At 35.4% G+C, this 18,161-nt stretch overlaps 1 protein-coding gene across 1 annotated transcript in view; it reads right to left on the reverse strand.

Annotated features, from left to right (window-relative positions):
* BAZ2B (bromodomain adjacent to zinc finger domain 2B) overlaps positions 1–18,161 on the reverse strand; it is a 156,374-nt gene that overhangs the window by 101,030 nt on the left and 37,183 nt on the right. The window contains 6 exon segments of the mRNA XM_021074758.1: positions 1,205–1,468; positions 1,471–1,810; positions 8,865–9,260; positions 9,836–10,036; positions 14,411–14,604; positions 15,524–15,688. Coding sequence (XP_020930417.1) covers positions 1,205–1,468; positions 1,471–1,810; positions 8,865–9,260; positions 9,836–10,036; positions 14,411–14,604; positions 15,524–15,688 — 1,560 coding nt within the window.

Here is an 18,161-nt window from a genome sequence, read left to right on the forward strand (position 1 = left end):
AAGAAGTATACTCGGTTCACTTTGAGGAGGAGAATTCAGGAACTACCATTATCCTTTTTTCTGGACTTTGACATAAAACAATTTACTTGGGGAGGTGCTTATTAGCTTTGGGGAGTGCAGTTATCCTATTTAGATGTAAGGTTTTATCAAGCTTCTCAGGCTTCGCAAAAGATTAGGATTACAGAAATAACTTTGGGGATAGTTTAACAATTTAATAGTTTAAGTTTGTGCTAACACCAGTATGTAAAATGTATTCCTGGATTAAATTTGATAACATAGGACTTATACTTGCACTGCATCTTAATAGTTCCCAGAACAACAGCTTTTGTGGAATTGTCTTTGGTGCAGGATTAGCTGCTTATATTGAAGTTCATTATAAAAATTATCTTTGAAAGTCATTAATATTGATATTATATATTATGCAAAATTATGTTTATGGGAATCCTAGGAAGAAATATTATCAGAAAAAGTTGTTCTTACCCTAAGCATGTAGGTTGTTTTTACCCTATATATTTTTTAACTTGTGTAACTGAGCATACTTTTCTATTCATGTTGGCAGATAGAAAATTTACAACTGGATTTGTGGCTGCCCAGAAACAAAGTAAAAAGTTTTATAAAATTTCATCTTTGTATTTAAATTTTAAGCTATTTTATGTTTTTAGTCTCCTGTGGAATAAGAAGGAAAGCTAGAAGGAAGAGAAAAAAGAAATTTAAAAAACTGGCAAGTGAATCAAAATAAAATCAAGGAGTACTCTATATGTTATTAAATAAATTGTGTTGCTAATAACTATTCATGAGATTTAGGCTTTTGGTATTTTCTAAATGACTGTAACTATAATTTTACCTTTGTTAAAAATATCTAGCAACACAATTTACCAAGCAGCAGAAGAGATGAAAAAGAAAGGACAAATGAGTGGTCATGAATTAAATGAAAATTAAGCAAGTTCATGAATTTCTTAATTCATGAATCATTTATATTTACTTTAAGTGATTATTTAATATTAAATGAATAATAAAGCTGAGAATTTAGAATTTCTAATTTCATTTGTTCCTGTATCTCACCACTCATTATAGAAAGGCTCACAGCTGTGTGAAACACAGTGAATGACAATGATTTTAAGCCTGTGAATTAAGAACCTCTTTAAAATGTTCTGGTTCACACAGCATTCAGGGAAATACTTTAAACTTAATAACAGGAAATAACCTGATTGGCTGTCATCAGATTCATCATCTTCATCATCTTCCTCATCCTCTTCTTCATCATCTTCCTCTTCATCCTCATTTGAATCTTCAGAATCTTTACTACTAGGAATGTCTGAATCTGTCCCTCTAAATTGTTCTACTAAAGATTTTGCAGGATGAGAGTGATGCTGTGTTTTTACTATGTTTATATTATTGTTAACTGCTTTCTCCTTCCCTTGACTATGTGGTACAGGAGAAGCAGAGGGTATTACAGTGGTCTGATTGCGGGGGTTCTTCTCCCACTTGTACTAAGATTTACAGGTGAGGAAAAAGGGGTGCCACCTGCAGTGGCAATGTTTTCATTAATCTTAGTCTGCATTTTAGTTTTGGTAGTAAGTGCCAGAGGAGCTTCTTGAATGACACTTTGAATAACTCCATTTGGTTGATGATTACCTAAAAGTGCATTTGTCAAGAATGGATTAGGGTGGTTGTTTTCTAATGTTTGTTTTGGATGTGCTGGTGAACTAGAGGTTGCTTTTGGATTTGACAAAGCTGCAATAACCTTCTTCAGGCTCTTAGATGACTCCTGTTTCTTTAACTGAGCTGGGAATGTCTGTTTATATTGTTCCTGTTGAAACATAAGTTAAAAAACAAAAGAACAATGTATTGTAAAAACAAGGATTACTTCTATTTGCCTTCAGTATCTGACAACAGCTACTCATTTACAAATTTAATCATGATATACAAGTGCTATAAAAGTAGTACTGCGATGACTAGTTGGTTTCTGAAACTTGGCTACACATAATACATTTAAAAATTCAATTAATCTTTCCTCCTCAAAATATGTTTGACTGCTCCCTTACTACTACTGCTCCCATTCTTCTCAATAACCCAAAAAGGAAACCCTAAAAATATCTTTTACTTTTCTTGTTTCCAAGTCAACCATATTACCATGTCTTTTGGATTCTTTCATTTAAATATTGCTCAAATTTAAGTCGTATTATCATTTCTTCCCATCCAACTCCCAATACATGCTATATGCCAATGACAACTTTCTCTTTATATAAGCAATATTTTATTATATTAGCTCTTTGGTCAAAAGCTTTAGTGCCTTTTCCCTCACTGCCAACTTTATAACCCTGAATACTTAAATCTGATATTCAATTACTTTTCAAGTAGGCACTAACCAAACTACTTTGCTATGCCCTATGCACGCCATTCTTTTCACCAACTCCACATTTTCCTACAACCAACGATTTTTTTTTTTTTTTTCTTTTTAGGGCCGCACCTGCAGCACATCAAAGTTCCCAGGCTAGGGATTGAATTGAAACTATAGCTGCTGTCCTATACCACATCCACAGCAACGTGGGATCTAAGCCACATCTGCAAGCTACACCACAGCTCATGGCAACGCTAGATCCCCAAGCCACTGAGCCAGGCCAGGGATGGAACCTGCAAGCTCATGGTTCCTAGTCGGATTCGTTTCCACTGAGCCACAAGGAGAACTCGACCACAAGCATTTTCTTTGCATGAAATGTCTTCCTCCAAAAGTTTCAAGCTGATGAAATCCTCCTGTTCATTATTTAAAATCCAACCCAACAGTGTTTTTCTTTGTTCCTCCCAATACATTATTTTTTTTTCTACTGTACAGCATAGTAACCCAGTAACCCAGTAAGCCAAACACTCTCTGACATAAACACTCTCTGACATAAACCCAGTAAGCCAAACACTCTCTGACATAAACTCTCAGATCCACCTCTTAGAGTATTGACAATAAAAACAAAAATAAACAAATGGGACCTAATCAAACTTCAAAGTTTCTGCACAGAAAAGGAAACCCTAACCAAAACAAAAAGACAACCCACAGAATAGGAGAAAATCTTTGCAAGTGAATCAACTGACAAGGGATTAAGCTCCAAAATTTATAAACAACTTCTGCAGCTCCATACCAAAAAAACAAACAACCCCATCAAAACATGGGCAGAAGATCTAAACAGACAATTCTCCAAAGAAGACATATGGATGGCCAAAAAGCACATGAAAAGATGTTCAACATCACTCATTATTAGAGAAATGCAAATCAAAACCACTATGAGGTACCACCTTACACCAGCCAGAATGGCCATCATCCAAAAGTCTACAAACAACAAGTGCTGGAGAGGGTGTGGAAAAAAAGAAACCCTAGTACACTGTTGGTGGGATTGTAAATTGGTGCAACCACTGTGGAAAACACTATGGAGATGGCTCAGACAACTAAGAATAGAACTACCATTTGATCCAGCAATCCCACTCCTGGGCATCTATCCAGAGAAAACCACGACTCGCAAAGACACATATACTCCGATGTTCAATGCAGCACTATTTTCAATAGCCACGACATGGAAACAACCTAAATGTCCATCGACAGAGGAGTGGATCAAGAAGATGTGGTACATATACACAATGGAATATTACTCAGCCATTAAAAAGAACGCAATACCAGCATTTTTTGCAACATGGATGGACCTAGAAACTATCATGCTAAGTGAAGTCAGCCATACAATGAGACACCAACATCGAATGCTTTCACTGACATGTGGACTCTGAAAAAAGTACAGATTGAACTCTGCAGAACAGATGCTGACTCACAGACATTGAAAAACTTATGGTCTCCAGAGGAGACAGTTTGGGGGGTGAGGGGATATGCTTGGTTTATGGGATGGAAATTCTGGGAAACTGGATTGTTATGATCATTATACAACTACATATGTGATAAATTCATTTGAGTAATAAAAAAATTAATTAAATAAAATTAACTCACTTTAGAGATGAAAAAAAAAAAATCCAAACCAAGAAGCTTTCTGTGTTTGTTCCAACCAAAAGCACTCATTGCTTCTATCCTTTGAGCTCCTTCATACCCCCTTGTATTCTAGCCTATAGTACCTAGAGAAATCATGATTTGAAGTAGGTGGGAAGCCTGAATCAACATACTATGGCATCTACTTTTGAGTGCCTTCAGCATATTAGCTTTGGAAAGAGTTTAAAAAAACAGCTTAGAAAAATTACACTTTTCTTGGAAAAAATCAATTTGTAAATCATTAAGTCATAAAGTTTACACCTGTAAATAAGAAACAAAAAATTATTGGGCTATCAGAATATTCATGAAAAGAATAAAATCATATGAATTTTATTAAATTTGTATGATTAAAATATTAACAAAACAAACTGAAGTAAAATGACTAAAATATTTTAAATTAAGAGAAACAGTTGAATTACAAAAGGTAAAATTCTATAACGAAAATGGCTGCTTTGAAGTCATCAGTATTACTGTCAGCATTGGACCCGGGCTCTTTAACACTCAGAGACTTTTGGTGAGTTATTTCACATGTATAAATGCAGATAGAATGCCACATAGAATGACTTATTAAATATTAAAGCACCAGTACTTGTAAGCATAAAGCAATTCCTATATAAACTTTTTTTCTTATTTATCATCTTTGCTGTATTTGTTTAGAAAATTAATTTAATTCTTTGTGAACAAAGACTGTCACATAATATTCACACCTAAGGCAATGTCTCACAAGGAGAAAGTGCTTAATTAGTATTTATTCAGTGAACAAAATATGGAATATTATACTAAATAAATGTGTTTACTTTCAAAAATAATTTTAGCAAAATTCTTACATAAAATACTTTAATTTTACTTAATATATATACATAAATGCATATTAAATATGATTATTGCATATTATATATTATATAAGATATATAATTTACTTATACTTCATATTTATATGTATACTGATTTAAATTTTCAGTGGAAAAACTTAGTGTATTTTCATTTCTTAGAACAAAATTATGTTAGATAATCATTTTGTGTTTTTTTTTAATAGGAAGTAAAATTTTCTTCCAAATATATAGAATCAAAACAGTCATGAAAACAAAAACTATACCTTTAATTCTATATTTTATATTTTAACCTTCTGAAATTGCTTCTCATTCAATAACTCTGAAGAGTTGCTTTTTTAATTTTGACATCTGAAGGTTTACAAAAATAACCAAAGATCATTGTATTTTATCCCAAGACTAGTATCAGTTACTCTTTTTCAGCAAACATGCTATCCTTTCTGATATTAGGGGTGGTATATAAAAAGAGGAGGGGAGAAAATAGAAACCTGAATAGTAGTCAATGTCTTACTACTTTAAGATATTCACTTTGGTAATAACAGGAGTTTGGAAAGAGAGGTTTGAAGCTTTGTCCTATCTCCAAGCTCTTGTTCCCCTAGCCCTTACCTGAGTCTCTACATACCACTAATAAATCCTCTGGGCAAAACTGGTCTATACATACAATTAATGTATATTGGCTTTAATTAAATGTCTAAAGTGTAAGGGTATGAAAGGATCTAATGATTAAATAATACTCGAGAAAATCATAGACTAGTGTGGCAGGTAGATACGTAATAAGAAGCATGAAACAATTGGGACTAACATTAAAATGAAGCAAAATTCTGTGTCAGACTATCATATAAAGAAAGACAAAGACAAATACCATATGATATCACTTATAACTGGAATCTAATATCTAGAACATCTCCTCAGAAAAGAAATCATGGACTTGGAGAAGAGACTTGTGGCTGCCTGAAGGGAGGGGGAGGGAGTGGGAGGGATCGGGAGCTTGGGCTTATCAGATACAACTTAGAATAGATTTACAAGGAGATCCTGCTGAATAGCATTGAGAACTTTGTCTAGATACTCATGTTGCAACAGAACAAAGGGTGGGGGGAAAAATGTAATTGTAATGTATACATGTAAGGATAACCTGACCCCCTTGTTGTACAGTGGGAAAATAAAAAAATTATAAAAAAAAAGAAAGAAAGCTGATATAAGAGATGTATTTATAAGATACCCTTTAACTCAATACTAGATACCAATAAAAAAAAGGTAGATTAAAATAATTTAGGGTTGAGTCTAATGTAAATGTCCATTCACAGAAAATATTTCCCATTAGCTACCATTATCATTTCAGAAACACCAAATTATTCCATCTTAATTATGGGCTTTGAAGTAAAAATGACCCTGGTTTAAAATCCATCTGCTCTTAACTTGTTATGTGATCTTGAAAAGTGACTTAACCAGAAAGAGAAAGGCAAATATCGTATGATATTACTTATATGTGGAATCTAAAATATGGCACAAATGAACATATCTACAGAAAAGAAACAGACTCATGGACATGGAGAACAGACCTGTGGTTGCCAAGGGGGAGGGAATGGGGTGGTTTGGGAGTTTGGGGTTAGTAGATGCAAACTATTGCATTTGGAGTGGATAAGCAATGAGGTCCTGCTGTATATAGTACAGGGAACTATATCCAATCACATGTGATGGAACACGATGTTAGATAATATGAGAAAAAGAATGTATATCTATGTATAACTGGGTCCCTTTGCTGTATAGCAGAAATTGACAGAATATTGCAAATCAACTATAATAAAAAAATAAAAAAATAAAAAAAGTGACTTGATCTCTCTCAGCCTTAGTTTCTTTACCTCACACAATTTTGTAAAGATTATATAAGATCATATATGTAGAAAGCCTAGCCTGGCTATATTTATTAAGGGTTTAATAAATGATTTTCTAACAGGCAATCCTATGAAAATCTTTCAATAAGAATTTAAGAAAAAAGCTTTTCAACTTAGCTTTGAAAAAGAAACCTTTCATAATGAAGTAACTCTTGATATGGTGCTATTAATTCATGATAAAGTGGAATATATATTAATGAAAAATTAAAATAACCCAAACAATATAAGCTTAATTTACTCATGGAGAGGCAAAAATGTGACACTAATAACAATAACTCCTTATAACTGACCAGTGCATTACAAGGTGTCATATGCATGTTATTATATTACCACCAGTCATTCCATTTAGATCAATAGTTTTCAAATCTGGCTGAACATCTGAATCACATGGGAGGTGTTTTAGACATGCAATACCTAAGTCACAATACAAAAAAATCCTGATTTAAAATTGTTCTGAGGTGGTTATTTCTTTTTTTTAATATTTTCCAGGTGATTCCAATATACACTCAGGCTAAATCTATTCATTTAGATTCTCAATAGAGTCTGATTTGTTCAAGTCATTTTTCTTTGACCCTGTTCTTAAATTCTTCACAGCAAAATAAGACTCAAGGGACAAGGACACTGTGACTTTTTTGAGAAAGAAAAGCAGCTTTATCATAGTGATTACAAAAAAGGACTATAGGAGTTCCTGCTGTGGTACAATGGGATTAGTGGCGTCTCTGCAGCCCCAGGATGCAGGTTTGATCCCCAGCCTGGCCCAGTGGATTAAAAGATCTGGTATTGCCGCAGCTCCAACTCAGGTCTGATCCCGACCCAGGAATTCCATATGCTACAGGGCAGCCAAAAAAGAAAAAAAAAAAAGGACCGTAGCATCACACTGCCTAGGTTTGAATTCTAGCTCCAGCATTAACAAGCAGTACGATCTTGGGAGAATTATTTAAGTCCTATGAATCTTAATTTGGTCATCTATCAACAGGCATAATAATATTAGTGGCACTTATTGATGTTAGTATTCAATGAGTAAATGATGTTCAACACTAAATGAATGGTTGGCAACACAGTATGTTTTCTGTAAGTCTTTTTCATTGATTAGAATGCCTAATGATGATTTCTATAACTAAAAGTCAGGATACTGTGTTAAATATAATATTTTTTCTCTAGTCTGGGTAAATTCTAGAATAAAAAGCACTGGTCATTTAATTAGTAGAATTCTTCTGGACATATGAGTGTAGTTGACATAGTAATATAAAATTAATGTCAAGAAATAAGAATGAAACAAATTCTCTGAGGAGTGGTTCTGGCATTTGTATAAGTTACACAAAATATTTTGTATTTTGTATAATCACTAAAAATGGTAGAGGAAAATGATTTTTATAAAGGATTTTTATATTTAAAATTGATAAATCACAGGAAAATAGAAGTAAATTACTTAAGAGCCGATTTCTTTTCTTTCTTTTTTTTTTTTAAATATATACTCGGAGTTCCTGTCGTGGCGCAGCGGTTAACGAATCTGACTGGGAACCATGAGGTTGCGGGTTCAATCCCTGCCCCTGCTCAGTAGGTTAACGATCCGGCGTTGCCGTGAGCTGTGGTGTAGGTTGCAGATGTGGCTCGGATCCTGCGTTGCTGTGGCTCTGGCGTAGGCCAGTGGCTACAGCTCCGATTCGACCCCTAGCCTGGGAACCTCCATATGCCACGGGAGTGGCTCCAAAAAATAGCAAAAAGACAAAAAAAAATATATATATATATGTATATATATACTGGAGTTCCCATCATGGCTCAGCAGTTAACAAACCCAACTGGTATCCATGAGGACGCCATTCAATCCCTGGCCTTGCTCAGTGGCTTAAGAATCTGGCATTGCTGTGAGCTGTGGTGTAGGTCACAGACGTGGCTCAGATCTTGTGTTGCTGTGGCTGTGGTGTAGGCTGGCAGCTACGGCTCCAATTCAACCCCTAACCTGGGAACCTCTATATGCCTTGGGTGGAGCCATAAAAAGACAAAAGACAAAAAAATTTAAAAAAAAACAAAGAGTAGAATTTAGTTTAAGCTTACATATTGTAAGACTATATAAAAGCTCTTTTCCCAATAATAAAATTCTTCTATAAATAATTTTTAACTTACCCGTTTGGATCTCAATTCACTGGTCAAAGGACTAGATTCTTCAGAGGTATTTTTATTCCCTGCTTTAAGTACATCAGGAGAAGGAACTATGAGTTTCATGTAAGACTCTTTTTTGGCTTGATTTACTAAAGATAAAGGTTTCACATTGGACACCAATCCCGTAGACTGTATTACACTTGTGTGTTTGTTCACAGATTCCTCCTTTGCCTGAGAGCTTTGGAAAATAAATGGAAGCTGCTGTGACAAAACCTGAGGCTGCTTCTGCTGGGATTGGAATGATGAGTGAGTCTGGGGTTCAGACACAAGAGGTAATGGCTGGTGTATTCTTTTTTCCTGGGCTTTTTCAGTTGCTTTCTGTCCCTCTGCTTTTGGGTCTGAAATACCATGTAATAGCACCTGCAAATACAAATTTAAAGACAACTTCTTAACATCTATTAAAACAAAGAACATCAAGCAGTAAAACATGAAGAAAAAAATGGTACTTTAAAAAAGTTCCTGGAGTTCCCGTCGTGGCTCAGTGGTTAATGAATCTGACTAGGAACCATGAGGTTGCAGGTTCGATCCCTGGCCTTGCTCAGCGGGTTAAGGATCCGGCGTTGCCATGAGCTGTGGTGCAGGTCACAGATGTGGCTCAGATCTGGCATTGCTGTGGCTGTGGCATAGGCTGGCCGCTATAGCTCTGATTTGACCCCTAGCTTGGGAACCTCCATGTGCTGCAAGTGCAGCCCTAAAAAGACAAAAGACACACACACAAAAAGCAAGATACAAAGCTCACTAAAAAAAATACACAAAATGTTCCTTTATAAATGTTTTACCATCTTCCATCTTTTCTTGTGTAAAAGGTAGAACTAAAGGAAAGGAAAAGATTAAACTTCATAAACTTTGAGAGTTAAGACAAGCCAGTTAACTCCTAAATATGAATAATGTGCAGCTACTGCCAATGAAACTATCTATCGTAGTTTATATAGTACCTGGTTGTTACTTTTATGTTGTGCTTCACTCTCTGAATCAGAATCATCATCTTCACTTTCTTCAATACTTTGATCTTCTTCTTCATCTTCCTCTAGATCGTCTGAATCACTACTACTGATGCCTTCACTTGAGGTGTCTGATGATGTACCCGAATCACTATCACTATTGCTAGAACTTTCCATAGCTTTCTTCCTTGGTTTCTGGATAAAGACAAGATTTGCAACAGGATTTTTATTTCTGGAGAAAATTCAAGTTTCCGTAAGAGGTATGCTCTTTTAATTTTTAAATGATATTTTCAATCTCAAAATGTCATGTTAGAAAAAATAGTCATATGTTTTAAGGGTAATTATTCAACAAACTGATCAAATTAACTTTTCTAATAGGAATTCTCCAGAAAAAAAGATAAGATATATTATGCACAGAATACTGAAAACACCAATATAGTGTGTATGTGTATACATAACTCACAGGACTGCCATATCTCAAGATGCACAACAGATCAGAAAGGGCAATTTACAAAGCAAAAATTCCAGTTATGATAGGGTTACATAAATTGATGTTCTACACTTAGCTTTAGTCCTTCTTTGTGCAGATAGTGAGTCAGCAGCCAAACACACCTTTCCAATTGCTGGACTACACTGACGTCTAAGATAGAGTCTTTGCCTTCAAGAAACTTCTTGAAGGCAAAAAGAGGCAAAAGGAAAAAATTCTGGTTGCAGTGATACACTACAGAGATGATTAATCTAAAAGCAAATAGTTATACATAATAAAAGTACTGCGAGGAGATAAAACAGGTAGAAAAGGGCTTAAGAGGCTGCATTAGTTAGGGTCAAGGAATTTAATTTTTTTTATACTTCCATATCAGAAAAGATAGAAAAATATGATAGAGAGCTGTTCTTTTTCTGTTTCTGGAACACTTAAGATCCTATAGAACAAAGAAAATCCGAAGATGGAAAGGGATATTCAGTCACATAAAAGGCAAGTTTTGTGTTTAAAGAACAGACAATGGTAGCAGATAAAAAGGAAAAATGATGGATGAATTACAACTATTTAACAACTAAAAAGTAATATTCTGCCAACAGGAAGACTAAAATGGAGAAATGTTAAAATAGAAGGGTAACAAATTGAGTACAATCCAAAGTTATTTAGGAACATTTCAACAGCATTTGCTGGTAGATAAAACAGAGAACAAAATACAGAAAAATCAGCGGATTACAAAAGTTACGCTGTTAACAGAAATATAGCCTTTCATGACTACTGGGCTTCGGGAAAAAGACAATAATACACCTCCATGACAGGATACCAAGTTGAAGCCATAGTTACAGACTACAAATCTATACACTTTGTGTCCTATGAAATTTGATTTAAGTCAAATAAAATATATGAGAATCATTCCTGTTATATTATGCTTGCCATGGTACTATGTTAATAGCTCCAAACTAGCAACTCTAATGCCTCCTCTGCAGACACACCTTTCAGTAAGCTAACAGTTCCATCATCCCCTGAGCTATCTCCTTCCCTCAGAAGAAAGCAGAGCATGAACTGGAATAAGGGAAATCACAAGATGAGAAAGAACAAAATAGAGATTAAAGGGAAAAGCAGTAATGTAGTAATATTAAGCCTAGCATTTATTTGGCAGAGAAACAGCTTCTTCTTTGCAAAAAAAATCTGTTATGGGCTTCTAAGCCAGACTATGAAAATCATAAGGAAACTAAACTGCAGTCATAATTTTCACTTTTAGTAGGGGCTGAGTAAGAAAAGGAATTAAGGAACTACTGTGATTTGGCAGAAAAAAAATAAATTCCTATTTCAATGTTCAACTCATCTGTGCAGTTTTGCTTTTTTTTTTTTTTTTTGTCTTTTTGTCTTTTGTTGTTGCTATGTGCAGTTTTTATTTAAAAGTAGAGAAGTCCTACACTCCTCAAGAGTATGTCTAGAGGTGTGGGTTCCAAAGCTTTAAGGTGCATAATATCCATGTGCAGAACTTGCGGCAACCAGCAGATTCTTGAGTCCCAATTCCAAGCAAGGCACCAGGATCTGCATTAACAAGCACTTACTCTGATTTTCATGCGGGTGGTCTTCACAGGGCATACTCTGCAAAGAGCTTGTGTTTTATAAGGTAACAAACTTAGTCCCCATTTAAAAAAATAAAAAAACAGTAGATGTGAGTACACGAGTCCAGGTACCAGAGAAGAGAAAAATCAGTTTCGATACCACCAATTTCATCTCCTTAGTCCCTAATAATGCATCTGCGTATGTTTGGGACTGGAAGACAATGTAGTTTTTCTGTATTCACACCATTAGGTAGTATGTCTTTTTTTCTGTCTTTTAAATGTTTAAAAAATGAGTCTACTTAGGTTCATACAAAATGTCCAAGAAAGAGTTTTAATCTCCCCTCATCCTCTAACCAATCTGGGAAAGCTTTTCAGTACCTTCTCCTTAACTTTCACTTACTTCTTTCAAGTGCAAAACAAAATATATATTCAAGGCTACTGTGTACCAGGCATAGTTACCCTAGTCTCTGAGGATACAAGGGTGTGAAAAACAGACATCAACCCTGTTTTGTGGGAACACGGAGAAGAGAGTCAACAAACAATATAATTATGTGCTTTCAGCAGTAAATACCATGACTAAAACAGCACAATTGGATAGATAGTGTGTATTGGAGTGGGGCAAAGATTTAGATGCAGTTACCAGGTAAGACCCTTCTGAGCTGAGACCTAAATGGAGACCAAGAGCCCGTCATATAAAGATAAAAGAGCCTTTTAAGACGGGGGAATCAGGAGTTCCCATTGTGGCTCAGTGGGTTTTTGAATCTGACCAGTATCCACGAGCATGCGGGTTTGATCCTTGACCTCACTCAGTGAGATAAGAATCCAGTGTTGTGGTGAGCTGTGGTGTAGGTTGCAGATCCAGCTTGGATCCCACGTTGCTGTGGCTATGACTCAACCCCAAGCCTGGGAACTTCCATGTGCCACATGGGTAGCCCTAAAAAGCAAAAAATTTAAAAAAAGAAAGAAAAGAAAAATAAATTGTAATTGGGAGTCAAGTAAATTCATGTGGATAGGTGCACTTACTAAAAATTCTGGAAATAATATGTTATTTCATGTAGCTGGAGGTATCTCAGCTTACTTGGTTGGATGAATGAAATCTGGACACAGTCCTGGCCTATATTTAATGAAGTTGAAATGTCACAGTTTCCCTGGCATGAGGTGGAAGAATAAATCCAAACGCTGAGTGACCAGAATATTGGAGTGAATTTACCACGTGCCATCTGCATGCCCACCCTGCTCCCGATACTGCCTCTATAGCAGACAAAGTCTAGTGTAGAGGTAGAAACCACAGCAACAATTTGAACAGGAAAATTTTATCATAAAGAAGTAATAACTAGTAAAAGAATATGAACTACTAAGAGGGAAAGTAACCTGCAAAGAATACTGGAATAGCAAATATAGGGAATAGCCACTTCCCACAGGGCTGAGGTAGAGAATTAAAAAAAGATAAACTTGGAAGAGGGTCTCTCTCCTCCAATTGCTCATTCACTCAAGGCTGAGCTTCAGACTCTGTTAGAAAGGACTTGGCTGTTGCTCACTGATGGCAAAGAAGTTCATTGAGGCATCACAGATCAAGGCTGATACATAGGTAACACCACCTGCAGGAGTGCCACAAAAACTTGCTGGGAACCAGCTAGCAACGGTGATGGTAAAATTAGCTAGAAAGTCAACCACTGGCATTCCAGCAAAACGTACTAACAAGCCATCTGCTGAGATGTCAGTGAAACTCACTGGACGGTATTCATTACCGTCTCCTGAACACAACTGGTAGAACTGCTGCCAGCTGATGAGGAAGCCACCTACTGGCAGCCACAGCATAAGAGCAAGAAGAAAACACTTGAATCAGGATCAAACAGAAGCCCTTTGCTCTTCCAGTGTCTCTCCAGGACCCTCTATTGATAAAGTCTAATGTTGTGCCAACTGGCAAAGAAAAGGGAGAATTCAGAGCTAAGAGGCATTAAATTGATAACCTGACAGCTGGGGTTATGATGAAATAAAATTGGCCATAAAGAGGTAACTGTGATGGTGAATAATGGGTACACAAGATCATTATGCTACTATCTCTGCCTTGTATACCTGAAATTTTCAATAATGTATTTTTGTGTGTGTCTGTTTTCCTAAAGCATGGGCTCTGAAGTCAACTTACCTGACATCGAATCCTAACCATGTGATAGCCAACTATTTCAGGGCTCTTTTCTCTCATTTGTAATAATACTTAACTCATGAGGGGTATAGGGAGGATGGAAATAGATATTACATGCAAAGCAGGAAGAGCAGAGCTTGTATTATATAAGTTCTCAATAAATCTTACCTACTATCACTATTTATATTATATACACTGGTGATGACAGTTTTAATTTTTTAAGATCCATAATATTAAAACTACCCATAATAATTAAGTATTAGTAAAAACAGGAATTGATAATTCATAAAAAGTTGTTCCATGAATTCAGGTGGTTTGACTTTTAGAATACTTATCTATAGATCTGTTATATATTTGTTCTTCAAAGGATAACTTACCTTATCTTTGATTTTTTCGGCTCTAGCATCCAAAGGCTGGGTTTTGTTTTGTTCCTGATTACCTTTTCGATTTCCTCCACCTGAGCTTATACTTTTAGTTTGTCCCACAGAACTTGAAGCAGTAGTGGATAGTACAGATGTATTGATACAGGATACAGATGATGTACTGTTTCCATTTATTGACCCATTTACACCTTGAAAATAAAAAACATAGGTGTTTATACAATAGAACATTATTCAGCCATAAAAAAGTATGAAGTAATACATGCTAAAATGTGGATGGCTCTTAAAAACATTATGTTAAAAGTGAAAGAAGCCAGATACAAAAGGTCACAAGTTATATGAATCCATCTATATGAGATATTCATAACAGGTAAATCTACAGAGAGAAAGTGCAAACTAGTGGCTGTCAGGGACTGGGAGAGGTAATAATAGGGAAAAACTGCTTAATGAGTATGAGGTTTCTTTTTGGGGTGATGAAAACATTTTGAAACTAGATAGAGGTGATTACTCTACAACACTGAATGAATTAAATTTCACTGAATTGTTCACTTTAAAATGGTTATTTTACATTTATGTGAATTTCACTTCAATTAAAAAATGTTTAGAACGACAATTAAATGCAAGTATGCCTCCTTTCCGAGAAAACTTGCCCAATACTTAAGCGAAAAGAAAGTTAACAAACAATAAACCATCTAAAATGCTATTAAATTCACAAATGTACTCTAGCAACAATTATAAACTATGAAATACTAATGATAATTTAAGAGAAAAAGAGTACTAAAATAGCAGTATTAATTAACAATTACAGAAGAAGCAATGTATATGATAGGAGATAATGAGATATAGAGGAAAAAGAAGTGGAGTTGGGAGTTAAAAAAAACCTGGGTTCACATTACGCTCTGCAACATCAACATGCAAACAGTATTTCCTTGAGTAACTTATTTAACATTGGCTGCAAAACAAGAATGCTTCTAATCTCCTAAGTATTATAAGGACCAAGCAAGACAATGTGAAAGTATCTAGCACAGTGCTTTAACTGTTATAAAACCTGAACTCTATTGAAATAGGTATTGGAATGGCGGATTTGTATACTTAAGTTAATATGGATACCTTTCTCAGGACCATTTCGGTTACTTTTTCCTGAAGTCCTTGAATGGAATGAAGAATCATGATTCTGGGCTGGAGGAGCAAACAGTGGTGGAATTCCCAGTAATGGTGGAAAGAAGGTCGCCCCTGCACGCGAATGAACGTCTGCTGTTCGCCACCATTCTGCACCTCAAAGCCAAACACCAAACAAACAAGCAAAATTATTTGAATTAACTTTCTAGTTAACTTAGTAAGCTTTTTATATTTTATTCCTAAAAAATAATTTCAAGTTTCATCTTGGAATAGAATTGCTGAATTACAAATAGTTCTGATCATCTTTCTAATTATAAAACAGCTGATTAGAAATTACACACACACACACACACACACACACACACACACACACACAAAAGAAGAAGAAGGGAGTTCCCGTCGTGGCTCAGTGGTTAATGAATCCGACTAGGAACCATGAGGTTGCAGGTTCGATCCCTGGCCTTGCTCAGTGGGTTGAGGATCCGGCGTTGCCGTGAGCTGTGGTGTAGGTGGCAGACGCGGCTCGGATCCCATGTTGCTGTGGCTCTGGCGTAGGCTGCTGGCTACAGCTCCGATTCAACCCCTAGCCTGGGAACCTCCATATGCCGCCAGTGCGGCCCCAGAAAAGGCAAAAAAACAAAACAACAACAGCAAAAAAGAAATTATACACTTATCCTCTCATTAAAACAGTGTACAAGGCTCTTCACTTAGCAAATACCTTGAGTTCAAGCTATGAAGAACAAAGGTAGTCTTTGGCTTTTAAAAATAAAATGGGAAACTTGGAATATTTGACTCTTTGATAACATACATATAATTTTCTCAAAAATGTTTAAGACCATTCTAATCTATTTTAAAATCTTAGAATTTAAGGTCACCACCTACAATCTATATTAAGAATTTCCTTAAATTATATATCTAGTTTTAATAAATCAGGTGGTTTAAATAATAATACAAAGACCACTGCAATCCAGCATATCTCAAATGCATTTTTGAAAGAAAACATTCTATACTGAAACAAAACAATAAAGAAATAAAAAAAATTAGTAGCCTTTTTTTTGGGGGGGATGGGGGGCTAAGAAATGAAAAGTGCTTTAAAGAAGATTTCCAAAACAAATAAGCCACATTAAAATATAAAAGACATACAAAGTTTCTCCCCTTAAAGTTAATGAAGAAAGCCTGAATTATATTTATACTTCCTCTCATAAGTTACAGATAACAACATTGTTTTATCAGTGTAAAATGCCTAAATGGTAGAAAATCATCAGATGCAATTTAGATATTCAAATGGTGGCTTTTAGTCAAAACATTTTTTAAAAGAGAGAGGCCAAATTTTATTTCATTTTATTTGTCTTTTTGCCTTTTGAGGGCTGCTCCCAAGGCATATGGAGGTTCCCAGGCTAGGGGTCAAATCAGAGCTGCAGCCACTGGCCTACACCAGAGCCACAGCAATGCGGGATCTGAGCCGCATCTGCAACCTACACCACAGCTCACGGCCGGGGATCGAACCCACAACCTCATGGTTCCTAGTCGGATTCGTTAACCACTGAGCCGCGACGGGAATGCCAAAATTTTAGAGAATACATAAATTAGGGAAGAAGGGTGAAGATTAAGAAGAGATGTGAAAATAATCCAAAGGAAATGGGATTATTTTACCCAAATAATTACCCCATCTAAAAATCTCAGAAAGAATATTTCCAATTGGCTAATTAGCTAAATTAGCAAATTAGTTATTACCTTTCAGACTAATCTTCCAAGAAATATTTTTCATGAACTGTGATAACCACAAAAGAACTACAGGAAAAACCCCAATAATACAGAATGGGAAAAATTCAATATTGTCAGCGTATTGTATTATATGATCTTTAAATCTTTTCTAGGAATATCTCTTCATTAAATAGTAGGATGTAACATGCACCTTCATCTAAAGACAAAAATCTAGCTTAAAAAAAGTGAATTGTTCATGGTAGTTGACATTCTGAAAGGTCTAAAAACAGTATAAACAGAAAACTGCAAAAGCCATTCTTCGGCACCGCAGGAAGGCACTGCTAGTGAAATGACAACAATGTATATTCAGCAGTGCCTGAATGATGGGAACTGAACCAAGAATAACTACACTAAACCATTAATCACTTATCTAATGTTTAGATGAAAGAACTGTATTTAGATAGGAAGAAAAATTATGTATTTGGGGCTTGTATCAGCACAGCTGGAATCTATTGTTATTTATAGGTTTGAAAACTAGGTTCCACCTAACTGATAAAAAAGGAAATTTCAGTTTCCTGAAATATTTATATTATTTAAAACAGAGTCTATAGTTAAAGCATTACAGTTCAATGTGCAGACTTTGTAAACAACCAACAAATCGGTAAGGTAATCAAAGTGGAATAAGACAAATATTTTAGACGTAATCAAACTCAGAAAAAATATTGCAATGTACATCGGAATGTCAAAGATAAATAAGCACACAATAGGGATTAGAAAGAAAAAGTCGGACAACATGGACGTTACAAATAAAGTGATATCAAGAGTAAGACTACAAGTAAATAAGATCAATTAAATAAAAAGATGAAAATGGTAAAGCTTCTGATCACAAATTTTACGAGTGTCTAATATTTCATGAGACAACAGA

This window comes from Sus scrofa, chromosome 15 (assembly GCF_000003025.6).
Source record: "Sus scrofa isolate TJ Tabasco breed Duroc chromosome 15, Sscrofa11.1, whole genome shotgun sequence".
In the NCBI taxonomy this organism is placed as follows: domain Eukaryota; kingdom Metazoa; phylum Chordata; class Mammalia; order Artiodactyla; family Suidae; genus Sus; species Sus scrofa.